The sequence below is a fragment of the Trachurus japonicus genome, chromosome 9 (assembly GCF_045865225.1).
Source record: "Trachurus japonicus isolate A0001 chromosome 9, Traja_1.0".
NCBI classification, from domain to species: Eukaryota; Metazoa; Chordata; class Actinopteri; order Carangiformes; family Carangidae; genus Trachurus; species Trachurus japonicus.
Window position 1 is genome coordinate 23699321 of NC_140915.1, and position 24762 is coordinate 23724082.

General features: G+C 40.5%; 1 protein-coding gene across 6 annotated transcripts in view; it reads right to left on the bottom strand.

Annotated features, from left to right (window-relative positions):
- vps13a (vacuolar protein sorting 13 homolog A) overlaps positions 1-24762 on the bottom strand; it is a 36307-nt gene that overhangs the window by 6020 nt on the left and 5525 nt on the right. For 3 of the 6 annotated variants that reach the window (XM_085786633.1, XM_085786635.1, XM_085786636.1), the window contains exons 14-63: positions 24433-24495; positions 23815-23947; positions 23631-23725; positions 23360-23502; positions 22696-22897; positions 22476-22590; positions 21705-21841; positions 21449-21581; positions 21021-21138; positions 20727-20865; positions 20307-20418; positions 19978-20153; positions 19443-19599; positions 19200-19279; positions 19048-19107; positions 18036-18234; positions 17792-17908; positions 17493-17596; positions 17178-17345; positions 16764-17071; positions 16465-16612; positions 16200-16371; positions 15953-16077; positions 15647-15816; positions 15017-15276; positions 14711-14895; positions 14403-14546; positions 14067-14276; positions 12604-12747; positions 12276-12377; positions 11889-12041; positions 11552-11810; positions 11273-11433; positions 10707-10810; positions 10219-10531; positions 7009-7145; positions 6617-6911; positions 6248-6352; positions 5939-6085; positions 5505-5636; positions 5252-5385; positions 4271-4339; positions 2746-2878; positions 2157-2214; positions 1843-2014; positions 1216-1372; positions 877-1023; positions 605-686; positions 433-502; positions 49-163 (exon numbers count right to left, since the gene is read on the bottom strand). In XM_085786633.1, coding sequence (XP_085642759.1) covers positions 49-163; positions 433-502; positions 605-686; positions 877-1023; positions 1216-1372; positions 1843-2014; positions 2157-2214; positions 2746-2878; positions 4271-4339; positions 5252-5385; positions 5505-5636; positions 5939-6085; positions 6248-6352; positions 6617-6911; positions 7009-7145; positions 10219-10531; positions 10707-10810; positions 11273-11433; positions 11552-11810; positions 11889-12041; positions 12276-12377; positions 12604-12747; positions 14067-14276; positions 14403-14546; positions 14711-14895; positions 15017-15276; positions 15647-15816; positions 15953-16077; positions 16200-16371; positions 16465-16612; positions 16764-17071; positions 17178-17345; positions 17493-17596; positions 17792-17908; positions 18036-18234; positions 19048-19107; positions 19200-19279; positions 19443-19599; positions 19978-20153; positions 20307-20418; positions 20727-20865; positions 21021-21138; positions 21449-21581; positions 21705-21841; positions 22476-22590; positions 22696-22897; positions 23360-23502; positions 23631-23725; positions 23815-23947; positions 24433-24495 — 7362 coding nt within the window. The remainder of the gene's footprint in view (positions 1-48; positions 164-432; positions 503-604; positions 687-876; positions 1024-1215; positions 1373-1842; positions 2015-2156; positions 2215-2745; positions 2879-4270; positions 4340-5251; positions 5386-5504; positions 5637-5938; positions 6086-6247; positions 6353-6616; positions 6912-7008; positions 7146-10218; positions 10532-10706; positions 10811-11272; positions 11434-11551; positions 11811-11888; positions 12042-12275; positions 12378-12603; positions 12748-14066; positions 14277-14402; positions 14547-14710; positions 14896-15016; positions 15277-15646; positions 15817-15952; positions 16078-16199; positions 16372-16464; positions 16613-16763; positions 17072-17177; positions 17346-17492; positions 17597-17791; positions 17909-18035; positions 18235-19047; positions 19108-19199; positions 19280-19442; positions 19600-19977; positions 20154-20306; positions 20419-20726; positions 20866-21020; positions 21139-21448; positions 21582-21704; positions 21842-22475; positions 22591-22695; positions 22898-23359; positions 23503-23630; positions 23726-23814; positions 23948-24432; positions 24496-24762) is intronic. The other 3 variants (XM_085786634.1, XM_085786637.1, XM_085786639.1) reach the window with 1 other exon arrangement.

The following is a 24762-nucleotide window of genomic DNA, read 5'->3' on the forward strand; positions in this document are numbered from 1 at the left end:
AAAACACGGGATGTGTTCAGTATGTGTGGATGAATGTGTGTATCCGACCTCCTGTTCTGAGCTGGTGATGCCGACGTGCTCTGGGGTGAAGAGATCCAGGACGGCGTACAGGAAGCCCAGATCAAGCTTCAGATCCATCTCTTGAATCAACACCTTGAAATACCTGAGCACAGACAGACATTTCAGTAGGCACTTAGGAACAAACAATTATTTAAGAGATTATATGCCTTTATCTGGCTGAAATGTGTCACAAAGGCTTTTTTTAATTTAAAAAAAAGGGCAAGTGAGATTCAGATCTGGAGGACATTTGTCAGTAGGAATCAAAGTATAACTGAATAAGTTTTAAGAAGTGAATACCACGTGGAATAAGATGCAGACGAAAATGAAATGCATCATGGGAAAGACTGAGTGACTGACAGAAAAAACAATTACTTGATTCGAGAGATGTCAGAGTGTCCTGCTGCTCTGGTAACGATGCTGATGTCAGTCAGGGGTTTAGGCTCTGTAAGAAAAACAAAATTAACATTATAACACAGCAGACCAGAGCACTGCATGTATAAAACACATAATGCTAAATCAAACATGACATGATGGACAAACAGACCTGAGTCCATGGTGATAGACTTTGGCAATTTAACAGGGTAAAAAACATAGGGGAAGATGGCTCCAGGCAGCTGATTCTGGATCTGTGAGAGGAGAGGATGTATATGTAACACTGGTCTGTTGATACAAAGGAACAAACACCTCCAGAAGTTAAATTCTGGATTCTGGTTTTAGTACTGTAAGACAAACAATGATGAATTAGATCTTAGTGCAGGGAACAAATAAGACACTAAAATATATATATATAGTTTTTTTTTCCTTTAAAACTTTCACCTGTATGCGGTGGATCTGGACACGGTAGGAACTCTGTCGTGGTGAAACGCTGTACTCCACATTCACTCCAGGCAGGTAATGCCTCCTTAGAGGAGCGTCACATGGCTGCAGCATCCGCATGTCCGTGCCACCCGGAGTAAAGGATACCTACGGGACGGTTACAAACACCACAAACCTCAAACATTACACCTATAACTAATTATCAGCTTCAACTATCAATAAAACCCATGTACACACCCTAAACAGCTACTGTAACATTTGAATGATTTTATCTATGACATGTTAGTGGTTCAAATTCGATACATTAAACATACAATATTCATATCTGTTTAGAGTTACCTGGAAGTTGATTTCCACGATGTCGACGATGGCATTGTCTACAGGTGAAGATTCCATGTACTCTTTGTAGCTATTCTCTAAAAGCTCAGTTTCTTTAGTGCTCAGAGTTTTCCACCGATTCTTTTTCTTAGGCTTAAATTCCCAAACCACATCCGAGCTACAACAAAAAACAGAGACAAGGTGTAAATGTACAAAATTATGCAGCTGTCATGATAAAATGACACTATTGTGTCTATTGTGTTAAACAATATAGATTACAGGCAAAACGTTCTAAAACCTTCAATTCATCTAAATTTCAGTGAATGATTACTCCGTGATTATGTGAAGTATAAAATTACATAATTAAATTTAAATCTGTATTTTTTAACTATGGGACAAGCAGAAACAAATCACACACAAAAAAGGTCATCGATATGATTTGATCTAATTTCAGTCAAACAATTACACATCAGCTAAGCCAATAATGTCTGAGGCTGGATATTGTTGGTCAAGACAAACCCAACTGCAAATCAGAGGACGACGTTGTTAACTTGAAATATACAAATTACATCTCTATATCTTTGCGTAACACACGCGTATGTGATAGTGAGCCAGTGGGCCAAACCGGGTTTGTGGTTTGTTATCTACCTTGTGATCCCAATGAAGGAGACCTCCTGGCCGCTGGTGTTGTTGACGAGGGACACGCCCATGTTCTTCAGAGACAACATGTATTCCTGTTCCGCCAGCTGCGCCTTCTCGCTCTCACAGAGCAGCTTGTAGATACGTTGCTCCTCAGTGAACAGCACAACACGCTGGAGACCTTTGCATCAACACAAACCATACTTAACTGAATTTATCCGCAAAAGGGAAACTTTTTCTTGAGGAAAATGTTAAGTGAATCCAAAATTGTTAAAAAACAAATATACAATGTGCATTAAAGTGGTCTAGATGTTACACTTTACCTTCATAAAAGGAGATCACAAACAGTTTTCCATCATCATTCATGTCCTGGCGCAGGTCCTGAAGATGAAAGTAAAACAGACGACCATGCGCATTTAACAAACATCACAGCATCTCATAGGACAATGTCACATTTCAGATGTGTTCACATCAAAAAGCACAAAGGTTAAACTGCATCTATCTACCCTCTGTACTACAGAGACATGTATTATTTGTCATCATAAAGTGCTAAGAACGCTTATTAATTTGCTGTATCATTTGTCATAAACTTCAGACAGAACGTTGCAGAACAAATTCTGTCTTCAGGTCTCTATTTAGCTTTGTTTTACTTTTACAGGTGGATTTATGATGAGCATCCACGCTGAAATATTTGAAGGAAAATTCTTAAGCATGATAAATGCGATGGCTATGTAAGGTCTGTGTGCAAGGTAACAAATATTTCTTTAGAGCTATACTGTAAGCAGACCTGTAAACAGAGACAGAAGTTGCTTTAGTTTTAACAAAGGAAGAGTTGAAGATGTCCTCTGAGGATTTGATATATATATATTATTACTCAGGTACACACAGGACTTTCTGGCTCAGGTACAGTACCTCCTCACTCTTCAGTTTCCCACTGTATGAGCCACACTTCCAGGAAAGCTCTCGGGATCCGGTGGGTTCAGCCCAGGTGTAGTGCACAGCTCTCCCAGCATCTATCTCCTCCGACTGTGCCATCTTCTGAGAGCTGCATGCACAAGAAAGCCACCAAAACACACACATGGCAAATCCATTAGTAATAACCACTAAAGAGTATGAAGTGATATTGATTTGACATGGTAGTGAGAAAATAACAGACAACAGTACAATTCCACAGTAAAACCAACGTTATAACACAGCCCCGCCACCAAGAATATACTGCAATGACAGCCATCCCATCCAAAGTTCCAGAGTACACAAACAGTTCCCATGGACAGACACAAATATGATAGCGACAGTACAATGGACAAACACCCAGTAGTCCCCAGTACCTCTCCTGGAGAGACAAGTTTTGTTTAAGCGCGTTCACGCTAACACTGATCTTGATATCGCACAAGATGAAGCAGACATAAGAAAACAAGGGAAAGGGAGAGAATAGAAGAAAGGAAGCGAGGAAGCCACAATCTATGGGTGGAGATGAAAAATAAGAGAATACTAGTCGATGCAACAACGGAGCGACTTGAAGAAGCATTCGGTGTGATTCCACTGGCAGAATCCCATCCAGTCAGCAGCATTCAAAGCTAGTATTTCTACGAGTAAAGATGTCTGCACTTCATAGGAGACCAAAGGAACATAGTAACAAATGAAAGAATGGGTTTAGATGTCTAGCCTGCTCATTTTCCTCTGCTGCAATGACCCCTGTTGTACATTTCCATCAGATCATTTAAATCAATCAATTTGAAATTAAATCCATAGTAACCTCTTTGCAAACAAATAATTTATAGGTGGAAGTCTTTAAATTGTTATTTTGGCCAACACAGGGTTAGTTCACATTGGCAGAGGAGGAGCAGATTACACAGACGGACCAGAACCAGAACAGAAACAGTCTTCTCCTACCCATCTTTACCTGCACTCTTGATCTGACCACACTTTGAACTCAAGTGACTGTGACATTAATCTTGTAAATATACCTAAATCCATGTGTAAGTGCTGCCTCATGTGTGTCTGTCTTCTTTTCATGCTTTTCCCTTTTCCTTCCACCTAGGGTCATCCACAACTCCCTTGTTTTGCATTAGCTTGTTAGACAAGAACAGTTATGAGGACTGTGTGTTGCTCATATGTTGCACTAAATAACTGTTTATTCACTGCTGGGATAACTGTTGTGTATTTTAGTGTTTTTACTTCTACTCTTGTGGATTTGAATGTTCCTGAAATTCAATAACTTCTTGAGATTTTGTGCGTGGAAAAAGTCTGGCTTAATTTTTTATTTTTTTTTATCATCTGGGAACCACAGAAAATGTGGAAGCAAAAAATAACTTATTGCTACACTTTTTTAAAAAATTTTTTTGTTAAATCCTCTCCTTTTCTTAAATCCATATCTTTCTGTCTCTCTTGAGTTCACAGTGTATCACAAGAGCTGGTCTTTCTCATAATTTTCTACCTGTCCTCCTCCACTGAGAAGGAGAGGTCGAGCAGCTCGTCAGCCACCCACGAGGTTTCTTCCCTGGCGCTGCATGACCCATAACACACAAACATAAAATTGCTGTCAGCAAAACTACTTGTTAGTTGCCATTAACTAAATAGTTAGAAGTTGCTGTAATGAAAGAAGAGAGTATCGTCATTCAACAAATGGGCAAAATATATGTCAGAGAAATATGAATGTGAAATGTGAATGTTTTGCTACTTTGCTGGTAAAAGTAAAACCTCCTGTTTACAATGTGAGCAATATGAAAAAAATGTCATTCAGAAACAAAAATTGCAGAGGGACAATCCTTGAATAAAAAAATAATTCATGGACATTGAATAAATAAGCATGCTAAACCTGGCAACTCCCACAGAGATTTTCTATTTACTGTGTACTTCATCCTGTGGGACTGGCACATTCGCAGAATAATTAAAATGAAACCTTGAATACTTTGAAGGAACCTTTACAGACAGCACTAACACCAAAGACGGATAATAATAATGTAATATTATGGGATAAAGCAGCCGGAAATATTGTACAGAAAAAGTTTTAAACTAAAATAAGAAGTATCACATTTTGCTTCACTTGAATCAAGTACCGGTATATGTTATCAATCGATATTCAGTAAACACTACAACTATATTTTTTCTTTTCTCTTCCACTCCTCACCTCCTCCTTGCCATCATTGTTATCTCTATCAGTTCACAGTACACTGAGCTCAACAACTAATTTCAGTTTTTCACCATAACCCTTATGTTACATACTGTATGTGATGGCATGATGAACCATGGTCACATGCTACAGCCGCATCATGAATGTTGTCTGGATTTGACCTTTTTCAGTCTGAGACCATGTGCTAATGATTCTACCCATTTGGTTTTTAGTGCTGACGAGATGCAGCATGACTAAAATCGGTCAATTTATTTCCTCTTTAACTGCCTCCTTTTGTTCTCCCACCTCTGTTGAAACTGAAGACTCTGGTCTTTGGTGTGGTTGATGATGAGGAAGGGGGCTGCGCCATCGTGGTACTCTGAGAATCGGATCGTAGCCGCGTGATCTGTCGGGTTCACATCCACAGTGATCCCACCCACCTGCAGGACAGAAACCAATGTACCAGAATGTACATAATCATATATATAGTCAATGTGAATAGATGCATCCTGTAAAAAATTACTCTGTACGCATTATCCCTGTGTGTGCGTCTACTCACAGAGTTGTCTAGATGCAGCAACAGGCAGTTCTCTGCTTGTGTGAAGTCAATAGTCCGCGGAGGGGATAAACAGCCGTCTACTTTGATCTTAAGCAGCTTGGTATCATTCTCAGGCCAGAAGGGAATACCTGACTAAATGTAGAATAAAAGAAAGAAAGAAAAATAAAACATTTTTAAAACAAATGTAAACAATTCCCTCAAAGAGTCCGTCAGATATTGTATTCACAAGAATGGGATGAATGGATGAAAACATAAACAACCCCCAAACCCCAATGCCTCCATCCACGACCGGCACTGGAGCAGACACAAGTTAAATGTGTCAAAAGTCAAAAAGAACTGAAATATTTACCATTTTAATAATTAAAGATATGATTTTACTTTAATTTAGGGCTGCTCAATTATGGATTCTCGATTATATTGGGTTTGGCTCTGACCTGTTCTGGTTTTGCCTCGGTCCAGTTCTCCTGCCCTTCCTCACATATGAAGACACTGTGCTTGGTTCTGTTGACCAGCATGTAAAAGGGCAAAAAGGTCACCATGCGGGTCAGACTGAAGCTGCTCGCATCAATCTTTATACCAACCTGAGGTCAGAAAGACATCACACAAATAACACATTAAAATTCAAGGTACGCAGGATGTGTTATTCAAATAGAACACATCCAATTAGATCCAGCAGATTAAAAAAACAAATCATGGGACATTGTGAGTTTATGTCTGAATGTTTGTGGAAAAATAAATCTTACCAGGTAATCTTTATATCTGCCTTTACATGTTACATGTCCATGGCTACCAACTGTGTCCATTGAGAAGTCATCACAGAGTTCACTGTCTGAGATCATAAGGCGGACCTGAGGGATGAAAAGAATGAGATCAGAGATACTACTAGTACTATAAGTAAATCATTGTGTAATGTATGAAAACCTCAATAGTCTAGTATATGAGTGGCTTTGATACTGTATTTCATTGTGGTACAAATAAGGTTGTCATTGACTTATTATTCATTAAGCAAATAATAATGACAAATAATTTAATTGAAAAATCAGTCAAATTGAGTCAAATTCTTAAATCATTTATATAAATCGGGTTTGAAATGAAACATTACTTCCTCTTACCTTATTGTTTCTCAAAAAGTTGCGAGGTTTGAAGGAGAAGAGCAGCGGCATGTCATAGTCCAGCGGGTGTTTGCGGTGGATATCATCAGCCTTGTATTGCAGCAACCTGCCGGTCTTATTCACCATCCAATATGGAGAGTGGATAGCGACCTCCGTCTGCCCTGGGTCACGTTTAACATGTACTGCTATGTCCAACTCTTCCCTCTTCCTCTCTGTACCTTCACCATCGTCCTCATCGTCCTCTCGCAAAGACTGGAACATGATGAAGGTGATCTCTTCCTGGTCACTGTGCAGACTGTAAGGCAGGAGAATAGATAGAAACATTAGCTGTGGCCATACACACTCACAGTATTTGGACGACAAGGACACAGCAAGTGAGACTGAAGTCAGACCTGTACTCAGAGGCCCAGTCCTGACCCAAGTAGTCCAGTAAGTGGAGACTGAGTCTCGACTGGTTGATGACTGCAGTGTGAAGCTGAGCAGAGTGACCGGGGTTCAGAGTGGCCTCAGGGGCAGAGACTCCACTGTCCTGTTGAGCACAAGGTCGGGAAGGTAGGTGACATTGCTGTTTTGTCAAAGAAGGCACTGTGTTAAAGAATCCTCTTGTTTGCTGCAGTCACTGATGCTCAAACGCCTATATGTTGTGAAAAGCATGCATTCACCTCCTGTATTGTTGAAAGACAAACCCAGAAGATCAATCCCAGTATTTGATTTCCGGTAACACTTTATAATAACTATCCGTTATAACTAGTTAATAGATCATTAGTAAACTGTTAATTAATGAGTTATTAATGACTTGTTAAGTGTTTGTTAACAGTTTGTTAAGGATTTATAACGGTGCCTTATAGATAGTTAATAGATCATTAATAAACTGTTAGTAAATCAGTTATGACTTGTTAAATAACAGTTAACAATTTGTTAAGGATTTATAACTGTGCCTTATAGATATCCAATAGATAACTTACAAGCTGTTAGTTAATGAGTTATAAATGACTTGTTAACTGTATGTTAATGATTTATAACTACACCTTATAAATTAGTAATAGATCATGAACAAGCTATTAGTGAATTACTTACTAATGACTTGTTAAGTATCAGTTCATATTTTATGTATGTTATTGGGACGTTATTCTAAAGTTGCAACTATTCCTCATGTATTAACTGTTAGTAAATGAGGAATAGTTGCAACTTTAGAATAACGTCCCAGTTACATACATAAGCTAATAACTAATATATTAACTCACACTTTACAGATCAGTTGTTAATAGTTTGTTAACCATCTACTAATACCAGTGAAACTTTGTAGAACAGCAAATGAACAACAAGTTCAAGGTACAGAAATTTGATGTGATATTTAAAATATCAAATTTTTGTACCTCAACCTTGTTCCACCCATAGGCTTTTCTGTGTACTGTATTTTACCAAAGAAACACCACAGATGAAATGTTGAACACAAAATGTTCACAAAGGGCCGCTCTCCTCACCAGTAGGGGGCAGTTTTGGAGAGTAGCTGAATTAAAACAAACGAAGAAGACTGCTACTGGACTATCTCGAGAAATTATTTTAATTCCCACTGTTAATGCATCACTTCAATACGTTTTAATATTTTTTCATGCGATAAATGAACTGTTTAGATCTCCAATATGCGGTTAGTTTATCCAAATGACGCAGGCTGTTTGGGAGTTTGCTCCGCCGTTCGCGGAGCAGTGAGGCTCCATCTGTGGAGCAGCTAACTAGGCTACCACCGGACGAGCGGCCTATCACAGAGGCTACAGCCGGGCTGCTGTGGTGGTCGGCCGGCTAAGCCGCGGCGTCTTCCCGGGGGAGAAAACGACCTGCATTGCTGACTGACCGTTTCATTGTGAAACATTTATTTATTTATTGGTGTAGCGGTGGTGATTGTACATAGCCCATCATAGACTAAATAGTTTTGTTTGTTGATATAGCCTACAGACTACATCACTGAATGAGACAACATTTATCTCCTAAAAATAATTCATCCAGCCGGCGGTAAACCTCTAAAAAACTGCCGGTAGATTGATGGGCTCCTTTTCTCCACTGGGAGGATGACGCGGCTTAGCCGACCGACCACCACAGCAGCCCGGCTGTTGCTTCTGTGATGATCCGCTCATCCAGAGGCAGCAACCGGTTTACTGAAGTGCTCGTTTTCTCCCCCGAGAAGACGCCGCGGCTTAGCCGGCCGACCACCACAGCAGCCCGGCTGTAGCCTCTGTGATAGGCCGCTCGTCCGGTGGTAGCCTAGTTAGCTGCTCCACAGATGGAGCCTCACTGCTCCGCGAACGGCGGAGCAAACTCCCAAACAGCCTGCGTCATTTGGATAAACTAACCGCATATTGGGGATCTAAATAGTTACTTAATCGTATGAAAAAATATTAAAACGTATTGAAGTGACGCATTAACAGTGGGAATTAAAATAATTTCTCGAGATAGTCCAGTAGCAGTCTTCTTCGTTTGTTTTAATTCAGCTACTCTCCAAAACTGCCCCCTACTGGTGAGGAGAGCGGCCCTTTGTGAACATTTTGTGTTCAACATTTCATCTGTGGTGTTTCTTTGGTAAAATACAGTACACAGAAAAGCCTATGGGTGGAACAAGGTTGAGGTACAAAAATTTGATATTTTAAATATCACATCAAATTTCTGTACCTTGAACTTGTTCCACCCATTTGCTGTTCTACAAAGTTTCACTGGTATTAGTAGATGGTTAACAAACTATTAAAACAACTGATCTGTAAAGTGTGAGTTAATATATTAGTTATTAGCTTATGTATGTAACTGGGACGTTATTCTAAAGTTGCAACTATTCCTCATTTACTAACAGTTAATACATGAGGAATAGTTGCAACTTTAGAATAACGTCCCAATAACATACATAAAATATGAACTGATACTTAATAAGTCATTAGTAAGTAATTCACTAATAGCTTGTTCATGATCTATTACTAATTAATAAGGTGTAGTTATAAATCATTAACATACAGTTAACAAGTCATTTATAACTCATTAACTAACAGCTTGTAAGTTATCTATTGGATATCTATAAGGCACAGTTATAAATCCTTAACAAATTGTTAACTGTTATTTAACAAGTCATGTATAACTGATTTACTAACAGTTTATTATTGATCTATTAACTATCTATAAGGACCGTTATAAATCCTTAACAAACTGTTAACAAACACTTAACAAGTCATTAATAACTCATTAATTAACAGTTTACTAATGATCTATTAACTAGTTATAACGGATAGTTATTATAAAGTGTTACCTGATTTCCTAAGCAAATAAGTTTCTATTCTAACTATTTTATGGCATAAAATATCCACTGTAACTACTCCTGAGCTTCTTCAATATAGCAACTGAGCAGTCACTGCAATATATTTTTTCACTATCAAATATACTATTAATATACTTTAACACAGATACTGTTAATTGAAATAACCAACTGACTGAACAGTATATAGCAATAGATTATGGACATGGACATTTTGTAATGGGCTGAAATACTGTATGTCACCCATCTGCATGCTTCTAAATCTAAACTGACCACTTGAGTTCGTCAGTGATGTTCTTTCTTTTTCTACCTTTAGGTTGTAGGTGATGGGGTAAGGCAGCAGGTTGCGTAGCAGGATGGAAGGCCAGAGATGAAGCACAAAGGGCACATCGAAGTTCTCCCCAATACTGCCGGTCTGTTTGAATGTCACAGAGTCCCTGATTGGCACAAGGTTGATCATCATGACGCCACCCTCGTCTCCACGGCGACGGCATGTCTGCTGGAGGCGTGTCTCAGGCTCCTGGTTGCTGATGTCTTCGTAACTGAAGCCCTCTGAGCACTCAAACTCTGCAGCCTGATTGTCAGCGTCGTCCGCTGTGACCGGCTGAAGGCTCAACTCAGACCTGCGGAGGGCGGTAGAGAGCAGATGTGAGGGGTGGAGTGTGCACGACATGTGTAGGACAGCAAGGAGAGAGAGAGAGAACAAGAAGGGAAAGATAGGAAGAAAATAAGAAAAAAGGAAGTATAGTAAAATGCATGTACAGGATGCATAGGTTTTGTTTATGTGACTGCCCTTACCTGTACGAGTCCAGAGGCACACAAAACTCTTCAGCAGGGAGAGCTGTACCCAGGCAAGTTGATCCTTCAAAAACTTTGAATGGTATTGTGAAATGATTGACAAACTGTAAGAGAGAAAAACAGTACACAGGGACAAAAGGAGAGAAAAACAGTTAAGAATAGTTTTAACAGTAATGCTATTATTTTATTTTTAATATAGATGTCTTCGGTGCTGCTGCTTAATTTCATTTTATTTTAAGAGATTTTAAAGTTTGGCGCCATATAGCTCAGTGGGTGGAGCAGATGCCCCATATGCAGAGGCTACAGTCCTCGCTGCAGTCCGCCCCGGTTCGAATTCGAATCTGGCAGCCCTTTGCTGCATGCCATTCCCCCTCTCTCTACCTCCCAATTCCCTGTCTCTATCAACTGAACTATCAAATAAAGGCAAAAAAAAGCATAAAAAAAAAAAATGAGAGCCACATTTATTAGTAGGTGTCCCACAATAAAATATTTGCAGATAAGATTAAGAATAAATGCATTGTGTAAAGGTGTAAAAGATGTAAAAAAAAAAAAGATCAGTAGAGTACCTGGAAAGGAGAGCGGATCTTGATGTACTTGCTGCCCTCCACAGAGTAAATCTGACAAACCAGGAAACGAGTGACTCCTGAGTCTTTGTGCATTACATTGTACATTCCTCTGCCCACCTTGATCAGAGGGATCACGCTGGCTGAGGTGTGACCCACTGGAGCTGTACAGAGCAGAGAAAATAGGAGAACTTCATAAATCTGCCCGTGAATATTTCATTTATGTTTATAAAACAACAACATTCAGCATGTGCATATGCATCATAACACTGTCTAACTTACTAGGCTGTATATAGTAGTCTTTCCCACTCAAGGAGATCATGGCTGAGAACTGGTCGGACTCTGTTGTGGTTGTATAGTCCATTCCAAGGTTTTCCCCATTCTGCAGCTCCACGGTGCAGTTAATGCTTTGCTGACTGATGGGGGCAAACATATCACTGTGGCGGACAGACACTGGCAGGCCCAGCCGGTTTTTCAGCACAAATGGGGCTTCATCCTTTTGGAAGCACTCGGCTGTCTGTTTGGCAGCCTCCGCAAATGCCTGGGGAAAGACAAGAACATAAACATTATGGTTGGCCGCTCATCCTTGGACAGCCTGTTAAATGCACTCTTCTCTCACCGTGCCCAGGTTACTCAGCATGGCCAGTCCACATTTGGAGAGCGTGATGTTGAGCTGGTCTTTACTGCTGATGACGATGACTGTCTTATAGTCTGGAACATTGTAGTCCACTTCATCTGACAAACATGAGTGCTTCACTGGCTTCTTCTTCATCTGGTTATAAGATAGTAAAAAGTGAGAAACACTGTACATACTGCATATGTGTACCTAAGGGTTAAGGATTGGTTTTATAGTTATGGTTTAATTAGTTTTAGGTTTGGCATTGAGTTATGATTGTTAAGGATACGGTGAGGGCCTAGAGTATGTATTATGTTTTTGAGTATCATCACAAAGATAGAGGAGCAAGTGTATATATATAAATGTATGTTTATTTATGTAAACCAGTACCTTCAGTTCAAGTCTCCACGGTCTGAAACCGTCTTTTGTCTCATCTTCTAGTGGCTCCAGCAGCGGTTCCCAGACTCCCATCACCTCATTGTAATAGTGAACCTAAAAGCAAAACACAATACAAAACATAACAAAGGTTCAACAAGCGACAGCAGCAAAGGATAACAAGCAGAAATATGAGTGAATATATAAAACACATCTTTCTGTGGAATGCGTGTCAACTTTGTCTTTGAATGGATCATCCAATTGAATGTTTTGAAATGTGTGGGATCGAGGTCATGAAGTAAATCATGTACTGTGTGTACACATCTGTGCTTGCGTGTTTTACCTCCAGGTTGAGCCAGCTGTGTAGGTTAATGAGTGTCGACCAGTTTTTAACATCTCCATGGAAGGAGGACTTGGCCAGAAGCATGGGGATAGTGCGATGTCCCACACCAGCTTCCAGAGTGACACAGATTGAATTGATGGAGACCTGCAGTGATGGATAACCAATGAAATGACACGCTCTGGTGTTGTACATCAATCAAGAGAAAAACAAAAAATACTGCAAAAGACATCAAGGGTTTGTGCTATAAAAGGCAATTAAAGTTAATTAACTAATACTAAACAATAAATACTTCAGTTGAAGTACAGTACAGCCAGGGTTCAAAATTAGCGGTCGCCAGTCGCCAGTGGCGACTAACTTTGATACTTTGGCGAGTAAAGGAAGCCGGCTGACTGGCCACTCTGGCGAGTGAAAAAAAAAAAACTACTTCGTTGTTATTACAGTTCCTCCCGACCCGGCTGTGACGCTTGGGTTGTGAGCCGGTGTCGTGCAGATCTTAAAGCTCACAACATGCCGCCGTATAGCAATGATTTGTGACCGATTACAACGCTTGCATCGCACGTGTGTGTTCCTCTCTCTTCAGTCTGGTGTTTGGCTGCACTTTCAATAAGAAAAGTTCCATATGAGCGCGATCAGCTGAGACAGAGCACAATGGATGTGGCATTGATCAGATATCGCAGCGCACATGTTTATTTAACGGCAAAAAAAACATCGCTCCAATTCATTTATTTATTTTTTTGCCGTTAAATACACATGTGCGCTGCGATATCTGATCACTGCCACATCCATTGTGCTCTGTCTCAGCTGATCGCGCTCATATGGAACTTCTCTTATTGAAAGTGCAGTCAAACACCAGACTGAAGAGAGAGGAACAGCAGAGCTCCTCTGACAGCTCCTCTGTGGAGCTGCAGGAGAGCTGCCACATCTTTTTTTTATTGCAGCGCCGTTATTACAGGTGATGCACATCTATGTCCGTGTAGCTACATTTATTGTCTGATCTTCCTTCATGGTGCACAGTGTCAGTCCTCCTGTGAAACTTTTAGCTACTAAATAATATGACTGAAGGCAGTGGAAGTCTGCACATGTCGACACGCCCCCATGAGTTGACGACATAAGGAGCTAATAAATAAATAAATATAAATAACTGATAGTATTATTCGGTCAAGTTCTTGTTATAGGTTAATGGTTACAGTAAACGGTTAACCATGTGCATCCCTAAAATAAACCTTTTATGGAAAAAAGGCAAACTTGACTCCTTTATTCCACAACAAAATATGCTAATAGCTATGATATATGCTTATGAGTGTATTATAACAGTTCAACACAATGAAAAATATACAAAACAGCTATACATAATTTTTGGCCAGTAAAAAATCTTTCTGGCCACCAGTAGATTTTTAAAGCTCACTAGCCAGTTGGCCAGTGAGCAAAAAAGTTAAGTTTGAACCCTGAGTACAGCTGAGTACCTGTAATGACTCTCCTTGTGGTATCAGTGGGACCAGCGACCTTATGTCTTCATCCCCCTCCTCCTCTAGGAACCAGAGTTTGAGTTCCTTCCACCCTCGTTTTTCCCAGAGGTCCACGGGAACAGGACTTTCTAGCTCTTCGGGGGTCTCTGCTGTGGGAGTCAGTGCTGACTGAATGGTGATCACTGTGTTGATGATGATTGGAGATACCTAAACAAAGAGCAACATGACAGAGATAAAGGCATATTGATATATTGTCACCCACATCCAGATGGAGCAACTCAATTCCTCATTCCATTTATTTTTTTTAATGAACAGAAATAACAAAACACCCACCTTGAGTGTCAGAGCATTGATGGAGACCTCCATAGCCTGAGGTGTGGTTGGTGACTGGGTACTCTGAAAGAACACCTGACATGGCTGCAGCACTGTGGTCACATTGTTCCTCCTCTTCTCTCTCAGGAAAGGACATGCCACTACCTACAATGACAACCATAAAAAATATATATATATAGGTTATTGTTGCATTTTTGACAGTCCAGTGAAATCAAGTCAAGTTTATCTGGCTTATACTGTACAGAAGCAGTGAAGTGCCGTTGACCCTGGCCATCGCTATGACAAAGTTATACTATGAGTATACAAACCTTGAGATCCTTGATAGCGGCAGTCATCTGTGATCCCTCTGCCCCACTTTTCATCACGAGTTCACACTGCGTGGTCATCACCAGGGCGGGGGCATCAGCACGCGTCAGGTCGGCCACAAACACGATCTCTGGGTCACGCACCACGACGTTCATCTCTGTCTTTGTCACCACGGCTGGAGGTGCAGCTGACAGCAGCGACAGAGCGAACCAGAGGAAAACATCAGTTCACACCGTACATCAACAGGCTGCAAAATCTATTTTATGTAAAAGTAAAATGACACCACAATAGACACAAAACAGACTCACTGGACTCTTTAGATGTGACAGAAGAGTTGATGTTCTTTTTATGTTCTCCTGCTCCAGTGCTGCTCTTGTGTTGTGGCGCTTGAGCGAAGCCCTGCTGAGTGGCCTTGAGAAAGATATCTGCTACGGTGAGCAGGAACTCCATGCTGGCACACAAGTACACATCCTGCACCAATGTATCCAACGTGGTGCCTTCACGATTCTGACGATAGTTCACCTCCACCATCATGTTCTGTTCTGCGCCTGGACGCAACGCCATCATCCTGGGAGAGAGGATAAAATAAGAGCTGTTTGTAAAAAATAAGGAATGAACCCAGTGTAAAGACTTCTTACATTGCACTGATCAGCAGAGCAACATACAGCAATAGCACCCCCAGCTAAAAACTTGAACCAATTGAATTACTTCCATGATAATATTTTCATTACATGACCTGGATTGAAAGATCAGCCCACTATTGGAGAGTTTGTGGTAAATATGCAAACACATACTGTACAAAAGCTAAGAGAATACTGTTAGTATATGAAATTTTAACTTCATATTCTATTTAGACAGTATGCAAACTAAACTGGGAAGAAGAAACAGAGAGGAAAGCTCCAAGGGTTGTGTTTTGAAGCCTGGTGTGTATTTTCTACCTTGGGGTGACCATCTTGATTCTGGGTCTTTTGTCATCGAGGAGGCAGGCAGCAAGCCGGACAGAGGCCTTCATGGAGCTGTCGGAGTACATGTGGACAGAGGTGGAGATGGTGCCCAGAGTAAACTCTGCCAGCTTCAGCTGCTCATCATGTGAGTCCAACGGCTGTATCTGTAGAATAAAATTACAACCTGGGTTAGATACCAAAGTCTTGTAAAATATGGATGGTCAAACCTCAAATTACACAATATCATGTACAGTAGTTATCATTTATGGTTCTTGTGTGACTGTTGTGTTTTTGCATTACCTCATTCCCATTAGGGCTGTACACGATAAGCGTCATTGAATCAAACTTGAAGTCTAACTTGAGTGTGCTCTTCAGCTTGCTGGTTTTCTGGGTTTCCACAACAGCAGCTATCACCACCGTGTTACCTACGATGACGTTATCACAACACAGAGTACAGGTTAAACACAACTTTTGTGTTTTGGTTACAACGGCATTAAAAAATTCTATAAGCTTTGATAAGCTCTCAAGCATAACCACAACTCCTTACTGCTTGGTGGCCCAGTGGTTCCCGACCCCTGGGATTCTTTGTTAGATACAGAGTCGGAGGAGGGGTCAGTGGTGGGTAGAGTAGCTGGAGGTGGAACAGCATCAGATTTCTCTGACAGGTTCTCGCTCAGAGTCCTCAGGACCACTATCATGTCATCCTGGCTGAGGATCAGCTGTTGGGAGTAGACATTGGATATGATACAACTATACTAGTGAAAACAGTTTTTGAATTTTTGATTCCCATGCTGCCTTATGGTACCACTCACAGTCATGGGTTTTAGATGAGCAGTAATCTCTATGTCAGGGATGCTGTGGTACCAGTTGGATGAAAGGTTTCTCTGGATTTCCAAGTCCAGGCTGACCGGCTTCAGCAGCTGTGTCTCTCCCTGAAACCCTTCATTTACGTACGTGGTCCTGGAACCAGCAAAAACACAACAGTGAATGCAAAGGTTATCAAGAGAATATCAGATTATTGTAAATAGTTACTAATCAATCCCAAAAGCAATTAAACATTTAATTATGTTCACTTTGTAACCATGAATTCTAAAAACAAGTGAACTCTGACCTGTACATCTTGAGGTCAGTCAGTCTCACAGTCATTATATCCACAACAGGTGGGATCTCGGCATCGGTTGAGCACGGCTGCTTGGAAAAGCGGTTTTTGACAGACAGCAGACCAAGGTCGGCTACAATGACATTAGAGGAGGAGGAGGACTGGGGGAGGAAGATGACAGGTGCATTGAAGTGGACGTTCAGAGCGATTCGAGTACTTCGCTCTGCCAGTTCCTTCACACCTGATGCCGCCTTTCCTGCAGCCTGGACTGTCACCTCAGTCAAGGCCTCTTTGGCCTCCTGGAAGTTATTGATGAATGCCTGTGACAAAAAAGGGGAAAATACAATATAATATAATATTCATTTTTATTATACTATAAAACACACTGAAATACCACAATAATCCCTCACAAATTCAGATTCTTACCAATATAGAAGAGACAAATTTTTGGAGGAAGATGAACTGGATACATCCCACAGTCAGTGAGACAGAGGTGTCGACATTAGACATGTCCAGATACGCGTCTCCTTCTGTTGCATCTGTATAGTTCACCATTCGGAAGGCAAACACTTCCTTATCAGCTATAGACACCGCCTAAGAAATAAGACACGTTGTTGCAGAATTCAATAAAAGTGCAATTAGTTTGTTGGTGGACATCCATTTGGTCGTTTGGTTTTGTTATAGCATGTTTTTGTCTGTTGTTTCTAGAAACAACAGACAAAAACAACTGTTTGATTGTACCTTCTTGTACAGGGCGTCTTTGTTGCAGTCTAGGATCACAATGTTCTTCAGGTTGGCCAGAACCTCCATCTCCTTCTTCCTCATCAGAACCTCAGAAACCAGACCTGGATGGTTGAAAAAGTGAGACACAGAGTGAGAAGTTTGCATTTCTCACTTATCTGTTGAACACTATGTGCAAAATTATTTATGATGAAACAGTGATAACAATAATCAATATGAATAATAAATTCAATGGAGACAATCTGAATTTAATATCTTTTGGATTATGGAGAGGAATATATGTCTCTATGTTCCCATACCCTCAATACTAATCTCAGAGATCCTGGCTTTCTCTCCTCGAATGAAAACCTTCAGACATCGAAGATCAGCTCTGATATGCAGAGTCACCACATTGGCAAATTTTGTACTCCTTGAACCTGTGAAAAAATAGGAAGCAACAAGAAAGAGAAGGTGAGTAATTACAGACCGATAGTGAAGGCGACTACAGAGGGATGAGTGCGTTGGGTTGTGAAATCTAATGAAACTCTTATTAGGATTGGTTACTTCTTTTCTTGGCTACAGTAGCTTCCTCCTTCTTCTCTCCCTCCCTCTCGGCCTCTGCCTCGTCCTCCTCGGGGATAGGAGGGAGTTCCTCCTGCCCTCCCTCTTTCTTAGTGGATTCAGGTAGGAGTTTGTTGAGGAAGTTCATGGTATTGAGGAGAGCCTCCGTATGCAGATGAACATCCAGGGATGAAAAGGTCACCTGATGTGAAAAGTTCAAAGAGAAAGTGAGAACACGCCTTACAATATAAAGTCCAAATTGTCCAGGTGCACAGCAAAAAAAGGCTCAGAAGAAACACAGATAGCCAGCACTCATAGGTTTATCCTCTTAATTTCTCTTTAATCCAGGCAGCAGGGGCCCACAACGTACGCGTTTCAGCAACACAGCTTTCTTTCACAATCAAGGTCATTAAGACATGTCAGACCCTTCATTAGTGAACGAGCCAGGAGAAAAGTAATAAATACATATGTTAAATCACAAATAACCAAGAAATATAATGCATCACTTTAGTACACATTCATTAAGACATGCTGGAATCAGAACAAATAGAAAGCAGATAAAGACATAAATATAAGTGGAGGAACAACATATGCAAATACATATTTTAAGCTATGAGTGCTGGCTTTCTATGTATCTTCTGTACCTGATGTGAAACACAGTGTTAAAATCTTAAAATGGGGTGGGGCAGAGTAATACTATAAATACTGCCCTGAGTATGTACGCCTCTGTTAACCAGCCAAGTTGCAGGAAATATGTTCACAATCTGCCCTTCCTGAGTTACGGTGATGAATAATGGCCAGAAGTGCTATTACAGAATATTATGATGTCACAGTGAAATTGACCTTTAACCATTTAGATATAAAATGTCATCACGTCATCATTTTATCCTCTTTGACATTACAAGTGTTAAATTGTGTCATAATTAGTGATGCATTTGCAACTGTTGACCTATGACTACCAAAATCTATGGTATGATGAAGTAGTGAGTAATATTTAGATTAACATTTTTCTCACCTTGATCAGCTGCTCTGTATTGTTGTGTAGTGACTTGAACTCTGGGCCATTCTTATCCGCCTAGGAAAGACATGCAATCCTAAATTAGACATGTACAACCATTAAACCAATCATTGTGAAACTGGTCTATTAATGAACGTTATTATACATACTTTGATGTACTCCAGGGTGAGCAAGTCGACCTCTGTGTTGTCAAGCGTGGTTATCAGCTGAACCTGCTTGTCTTCAGAATCTACACAAGCAGGAAACAAGTGAAAACATAAATAATAAAACCTGCTGCCAAGACTCGACTGACATTAAATCACCATGGCTAACTTTAATGCTGCAAAATGATTTCAAAATTTAAATAAAGTGAGGTGACAGTGACACACAGTACTGCTTTTTCATTTACTTACCCATGTACTCAGGACACTTGAGGCAGATTTCGCGAAGGTATGTGTTTGATGTCATGTCAAACGTGCGCAGTTTCAACTCGGTGCCGAGGCCCTCGATGTCTAAGTGGAGCACTGTGATCTCCTCATACCCAGACAGGCGACACAACTGAATGGAAAACTGAATGACCACAGAAGACATAGAGCGAGAATCACAGAGTAGAAGAGGGAAAAGAGAAACATATTGCAATTATGCAAATGACAAAATTATAAAGGGGCTATTTAGAAGAAGAAATATATAAGAGTAGTGGAGTATAAGGTAAAGAAGAAGATGGTGTAATCTTCCTTTTTCCTGTTCTACATTTGACTGATGTGGACACACATGCTTGAAAATTACTTTCAAAGAGAACGAAAACTAAAACAGTACGGAACGGAAGTACAAGTGACAAATGTCGTATTTAGAAAAAAAAATAGAGACAACAGAAGATGGTATAGATGAAATATTAACTGTGAGAAACAAAATAAGTTTGTTGAATCATTCAACAAGATCTCTCTGTACCTCACTGATTTCAAACTTCATGACAAAGTCAGTCATGTTCTTCTGAGATTCTTCCTTGATCAGACTTTTTCTTTTGTGTAAGTCTGCGTAACGCAGCGGCATGGGATTGTCTGGGAAGAATGGTTGGTCACCGATAGGAGAGCTGGGAGCATCGTAGAACAAATCCTCCTCTGACCCTAACAGGTGACAAAGAGAAAAAGACACAGTGATCCACCTGTCGCACTGAAAGGACAGATCCTCACAAGGTACAGTATGTGTGGCAGCATGACAAATGCAGGACAAGAAGACGTGGATAAAGACAGTATTTGTGTGCAGCTGTTTTGTCTCACCCAAAGAAGTGATGCTGATGGTCTCACATGACTCGAAAATGAGTGAGGCGCGCTGATCAGCTAAATTCAGTGGTCTTCTGGGAGTGAGCTGCGGTGTGAATGACTGCTTTTGCTGTGGAGGAAAGAACACAAACATATGAGCCACTCTAACACCTTATGAACACACTGAATGTATCAAAATCTGATGGTGTTGTTATTGATTTCGGGTACACTGCCTCCATCGACTGATAATCATCTTACTTTATTTCTATGTTCCACAGCAACCACAGCAATGTATGTATATATGTATGAAGTGGTGTGAAGACATGAAGTAAACTGTCAAACAAACTGCAGTTTCTTTTTGTTATTCCCTTTCACCAGTTTGTTTGAGCTACTCAAAAAGTGGACAGGGCCATGTAGGGAAAGTCGTGCTGATCGTGCCTTTGAAGTGGAGGATGGACCGCGTGCAGCAGGTCGGCTCTCAGGCAGTGGGATACTTTCAAGCAGCTCCAGAACACTTCGAAGTTTAACATCAGAGATACGAAGAGACAGCAGAGGAAGCTCTCCAGACATCTTATACCTGCAACAGATACACAACACACAGGTTTGCTGCAGTTTTCATCATTGTGTGGTTTATCCGTCTATTCTATTTGTCAATGTAAAAGGCTGACTAAAAAAACATACATTTGATTTCTAAAATAATGATGGATGACATGTTAAAAACGTCACACTTACTTTGCCATGCGGGAGTCTTTAACAACCATCGCGCGACTGAACTCCATTTTTAGATCCACAGGTTCGAGGATGTGGAGCGGTGACTGTTTCTGCTTACGAGCCATTTTCCAGTCGCCATCTATCAAACACAGGTTATCTTTAAAATCGTTGTTTATCTCATTCACAGACACACACACACTATACAGTACGTAATGTACATGTACTGTATGGCAAAAGCCTTGCTTTAACACTAAGCATTGGTGCAACAGTATATTCTTGGCAAAGACATTACTGCTAACAGAACAAAACAAGTTAATTTGTGCCTTAAGGCTATTGTCTCCATATAAATTGTTTCAAACTGTACAAGAGTAACAAAGTTTTCAAACAACAGCTTGAATTAACTCTCCCTCCACACTACCTCAGACGCCAACATGCTCTTGTGTGTTTACCTGGTTTGCTATAAAGCAACTGCAGGCTACTAAGCTGTATGTCAAAGCTGTCATACGCTCTCAACATGATATCTTCAATGTTGCTGGTGCCCACTGACAGCTGAGGCAGGTGCTTCTTGCTCTGACTGGACATCTGAAAAGACAACAAAGTCAAGGTTTCTACAAATTAAAAAATGAAGCCGAGTGTATCAACAGGGGTCTGACACAACATTGAGTAGACTTAATAATAATAATATCAAGCTTTGTATTCTCTGACCTGGAAATGTCCAAGATCCATCAGTAGGATGTTCTGGGTGCCGTCATAAAAGCCGGTCTGTGGAACGATGACGTAGGAAGCCATCAAGTTCATCTTCAGGTCGAGAATTTTTTGTGTCTCAATCACATACATTAGACCTAAAGATAGAAGATAAAGATAGAAGTTCAACATGAAGCACAACAGACAGAATAGCATATATAATACACTGCATAAATAATGTAAACGTATATTCTCTCAGATTGTGGATGTAGATTCACAACGGTAGGCCAAAACATTGTGACCATCTTTAATAACAGTGCTGTTGAGCTTTTGTGTTGCCACCAAATTGAGCTGCCACAAGGCCTCTGAAGACGCCCTGTGGTGTTCACAGCAGATCTGTTGATAACTTGAGTAAAAGCCATAGATGCTCACTCATTCAAATATTTCCCCCTAAACTGAGGTATGATGTATGATCAATACCACACAGAGCCTTGCTGAAGTAACCCAAATAAACCTAAGAGAATCCAAAGTTGTAAGTGAAAAAAAAAGAAAAGTTTGTAACATCAGCAAACAATCTAAGTAAACAATGTCAGGAAACAATCAGCCCCAAGAAAAATAAACAGGAACACCACAATCCAACAAGCTCAGTAGCTGAGACATGCAGGCTGTGTGTGATCATGTGGAAAAATAAAAATAACCCAGTGAAAACACTGAGGAATGCAAACATCTGCCCATCAAAGAGTTGAGTACATGTACTGTACATGTTTGCATGTGTACGTATGCGTAACTGACCAGTGGCCGTGCGGTCTCGAAACTGCTCCAGTTTCATCAGGGTGGCGTTGGTGAGCTCATCTAGCTGCAGGTCGTCAGGAGGCCTGAAGAATGCTGACATGCTGTTGACCGTTATCTGTACAGACACATCAACAAAAAATGCTTCTGATATACATCATGTTCACACTTTTTTTTTTTTTTTCCCCCCATTGTACATGCAACACTGACGGACACCACGCACTGCGTCATAGATGATCTCTAGAGGTTGTGATTCCATATGAAGTCGCTGGTCAGCTTTTTCATCCAGTGGGTTGGTCTCAAACAGGATGCAAAGCAGTGGAGTCCCCGCTCCAGTTGCTGCTTTCCTCGATGAAAGGAGGATTGGTGCAGGCCGGTTACTAGCCAGGCCTGTGACCTCAAACAAGGTAAGCTGAGCAGTAAGTCTGATGAAAAGAGGAAAAGAAACAACGTGTCAGTGCCTCCTATGTCATGTATCTAGGGAGGAGATATACTTCAAGTAAGCAGAGGCACTATGTTGCCAAGTATCCTCCCAGCTGAACAAATAAATGAAGAGCTCCATGGACTCAGCAGTCAGATATGTGAATTCAAACTTCCTCAATAGGAATTTGCTTATAAGGAGTAGAGTTATTTTTTTAATCAACCAAAACCAAACCACAGGCTCCTACCGCTGGTTTCGTTTTGTAATATTCATATTGTCTTGAAATATTTCATTTATAACTATTCAAACATAATTTTAACTAATGAAGACAGAAATGCTTGTGCTTAAAGTTTTTTGTTCTATATATTGCAAATCTTGTGTTTAGACTGTTCCAAGTTCTTTTAAAACAGAATCAATACTATTAAGGCCATGTAGGATCAACCAAATACAAAAGTTTATGACAAACTTGATGGCCTGTGCTCCTGGTCTCTGTGTGAGCGTGGAGTTGAGCTCTCCCACTGTCAATGTGATGATCTCATTTTTGTCCTTGTCGTCTTTGATGGACACAGACAGCCTCTCCATGTGGAAGTCGACCTTCATGTCCTCAAACTACGAAGAAATAACAACACGTTAATAATCGTTGTATATAATTCAGTGTTTGCATGACGGTAGGGTGGAAACCCAAACAGGAGTGCTTAAGAGTTGATAGGCTGGTGTCAGAGAGGGAAGTGACTCACATTCTTTGGCAGGTTGGGGTTAACAGCAGTCTCACTGTATCCAATGGCAGTGTAGAGTTTGGATTTCTCAGCAGATGTTAACAGCTCATCAAAACCTGGAAAAAATAAGCAAAGTAAGAATTTTTTTTCTAATGTTCATGTCTTGCTTTTTTCTTTATCTCATTTTTTATGATGTGCCTCCTACCTCCAGTCTTGGTTTCTTTTGTTTGTGTATCAGCTTCCCCGCCCCAGTTCCACATCCAACCGAACCAACCCTGAGACTCCTCTTCCTCCATCTTTAACCCAGGACGGTAAATACGCAGACCTGCCTTGCTTGCCTGAGGAAGAAAACGATGTACCAATATACCAATATACATTCCCATTTATAAAACTGTTGTACTGAACATGTAAGTTATGGCAAACTGCAAAGCTAGGAAGTTATCAGGGCCCAGATAAAGTGACAGTTCCGTACATCAACTTCATGCATCTGCCTGAAACCACAGTGTTTTGTGCTTGGTCTTTGTCTTGGTCTTGGTCGAGCAGCTTTGGTCTTTTAGTGTTTGAGGGAACATCGACATAAACACATCCTGAACAGGTATTGTACAGTGAATATATTTTTCAGCGGCCTGAATGGGATAAATATCGAAAAAAATTTCTATGTGATTTTTTTTTCTTTGGGGAACATAAGGATTAGAGGAGCAGTAACAACTGAGCTATAATACAGCATAAAGTATGTAACAACTGTTTGATACAATTCATACTATTGATAAATAGCAAGTCTAGAGAGTGCAGGTGCCCTCTACAGGTGAGACAGGGAACTTACCTCCACTTCAGCCTGCTGTCTGGCCAATGTGATATTAAAAATATCCAAGGTCTTCTCAGGCTCCTAAGAATAAACACACAAACATAAATCAATCAGGGCTTTTAGCAGCTTTTCATTCCTCCTTGCAGGAATGCATTACTTACTGAAAGCCCATTTTCAAACACATCCAAAGATGATGCTTTCCAAACAGAGGAGAGACAGTGAAAAAGACCACGGCTTTAATTCTAACGGTAGCTTTAGATCTAATGGCGTTTTTCTCTGAATTACAATATCCATCTCCAGTGCAATCAATACATTTATAGGGTTGAGCAACTGCATTACTGAGAATAT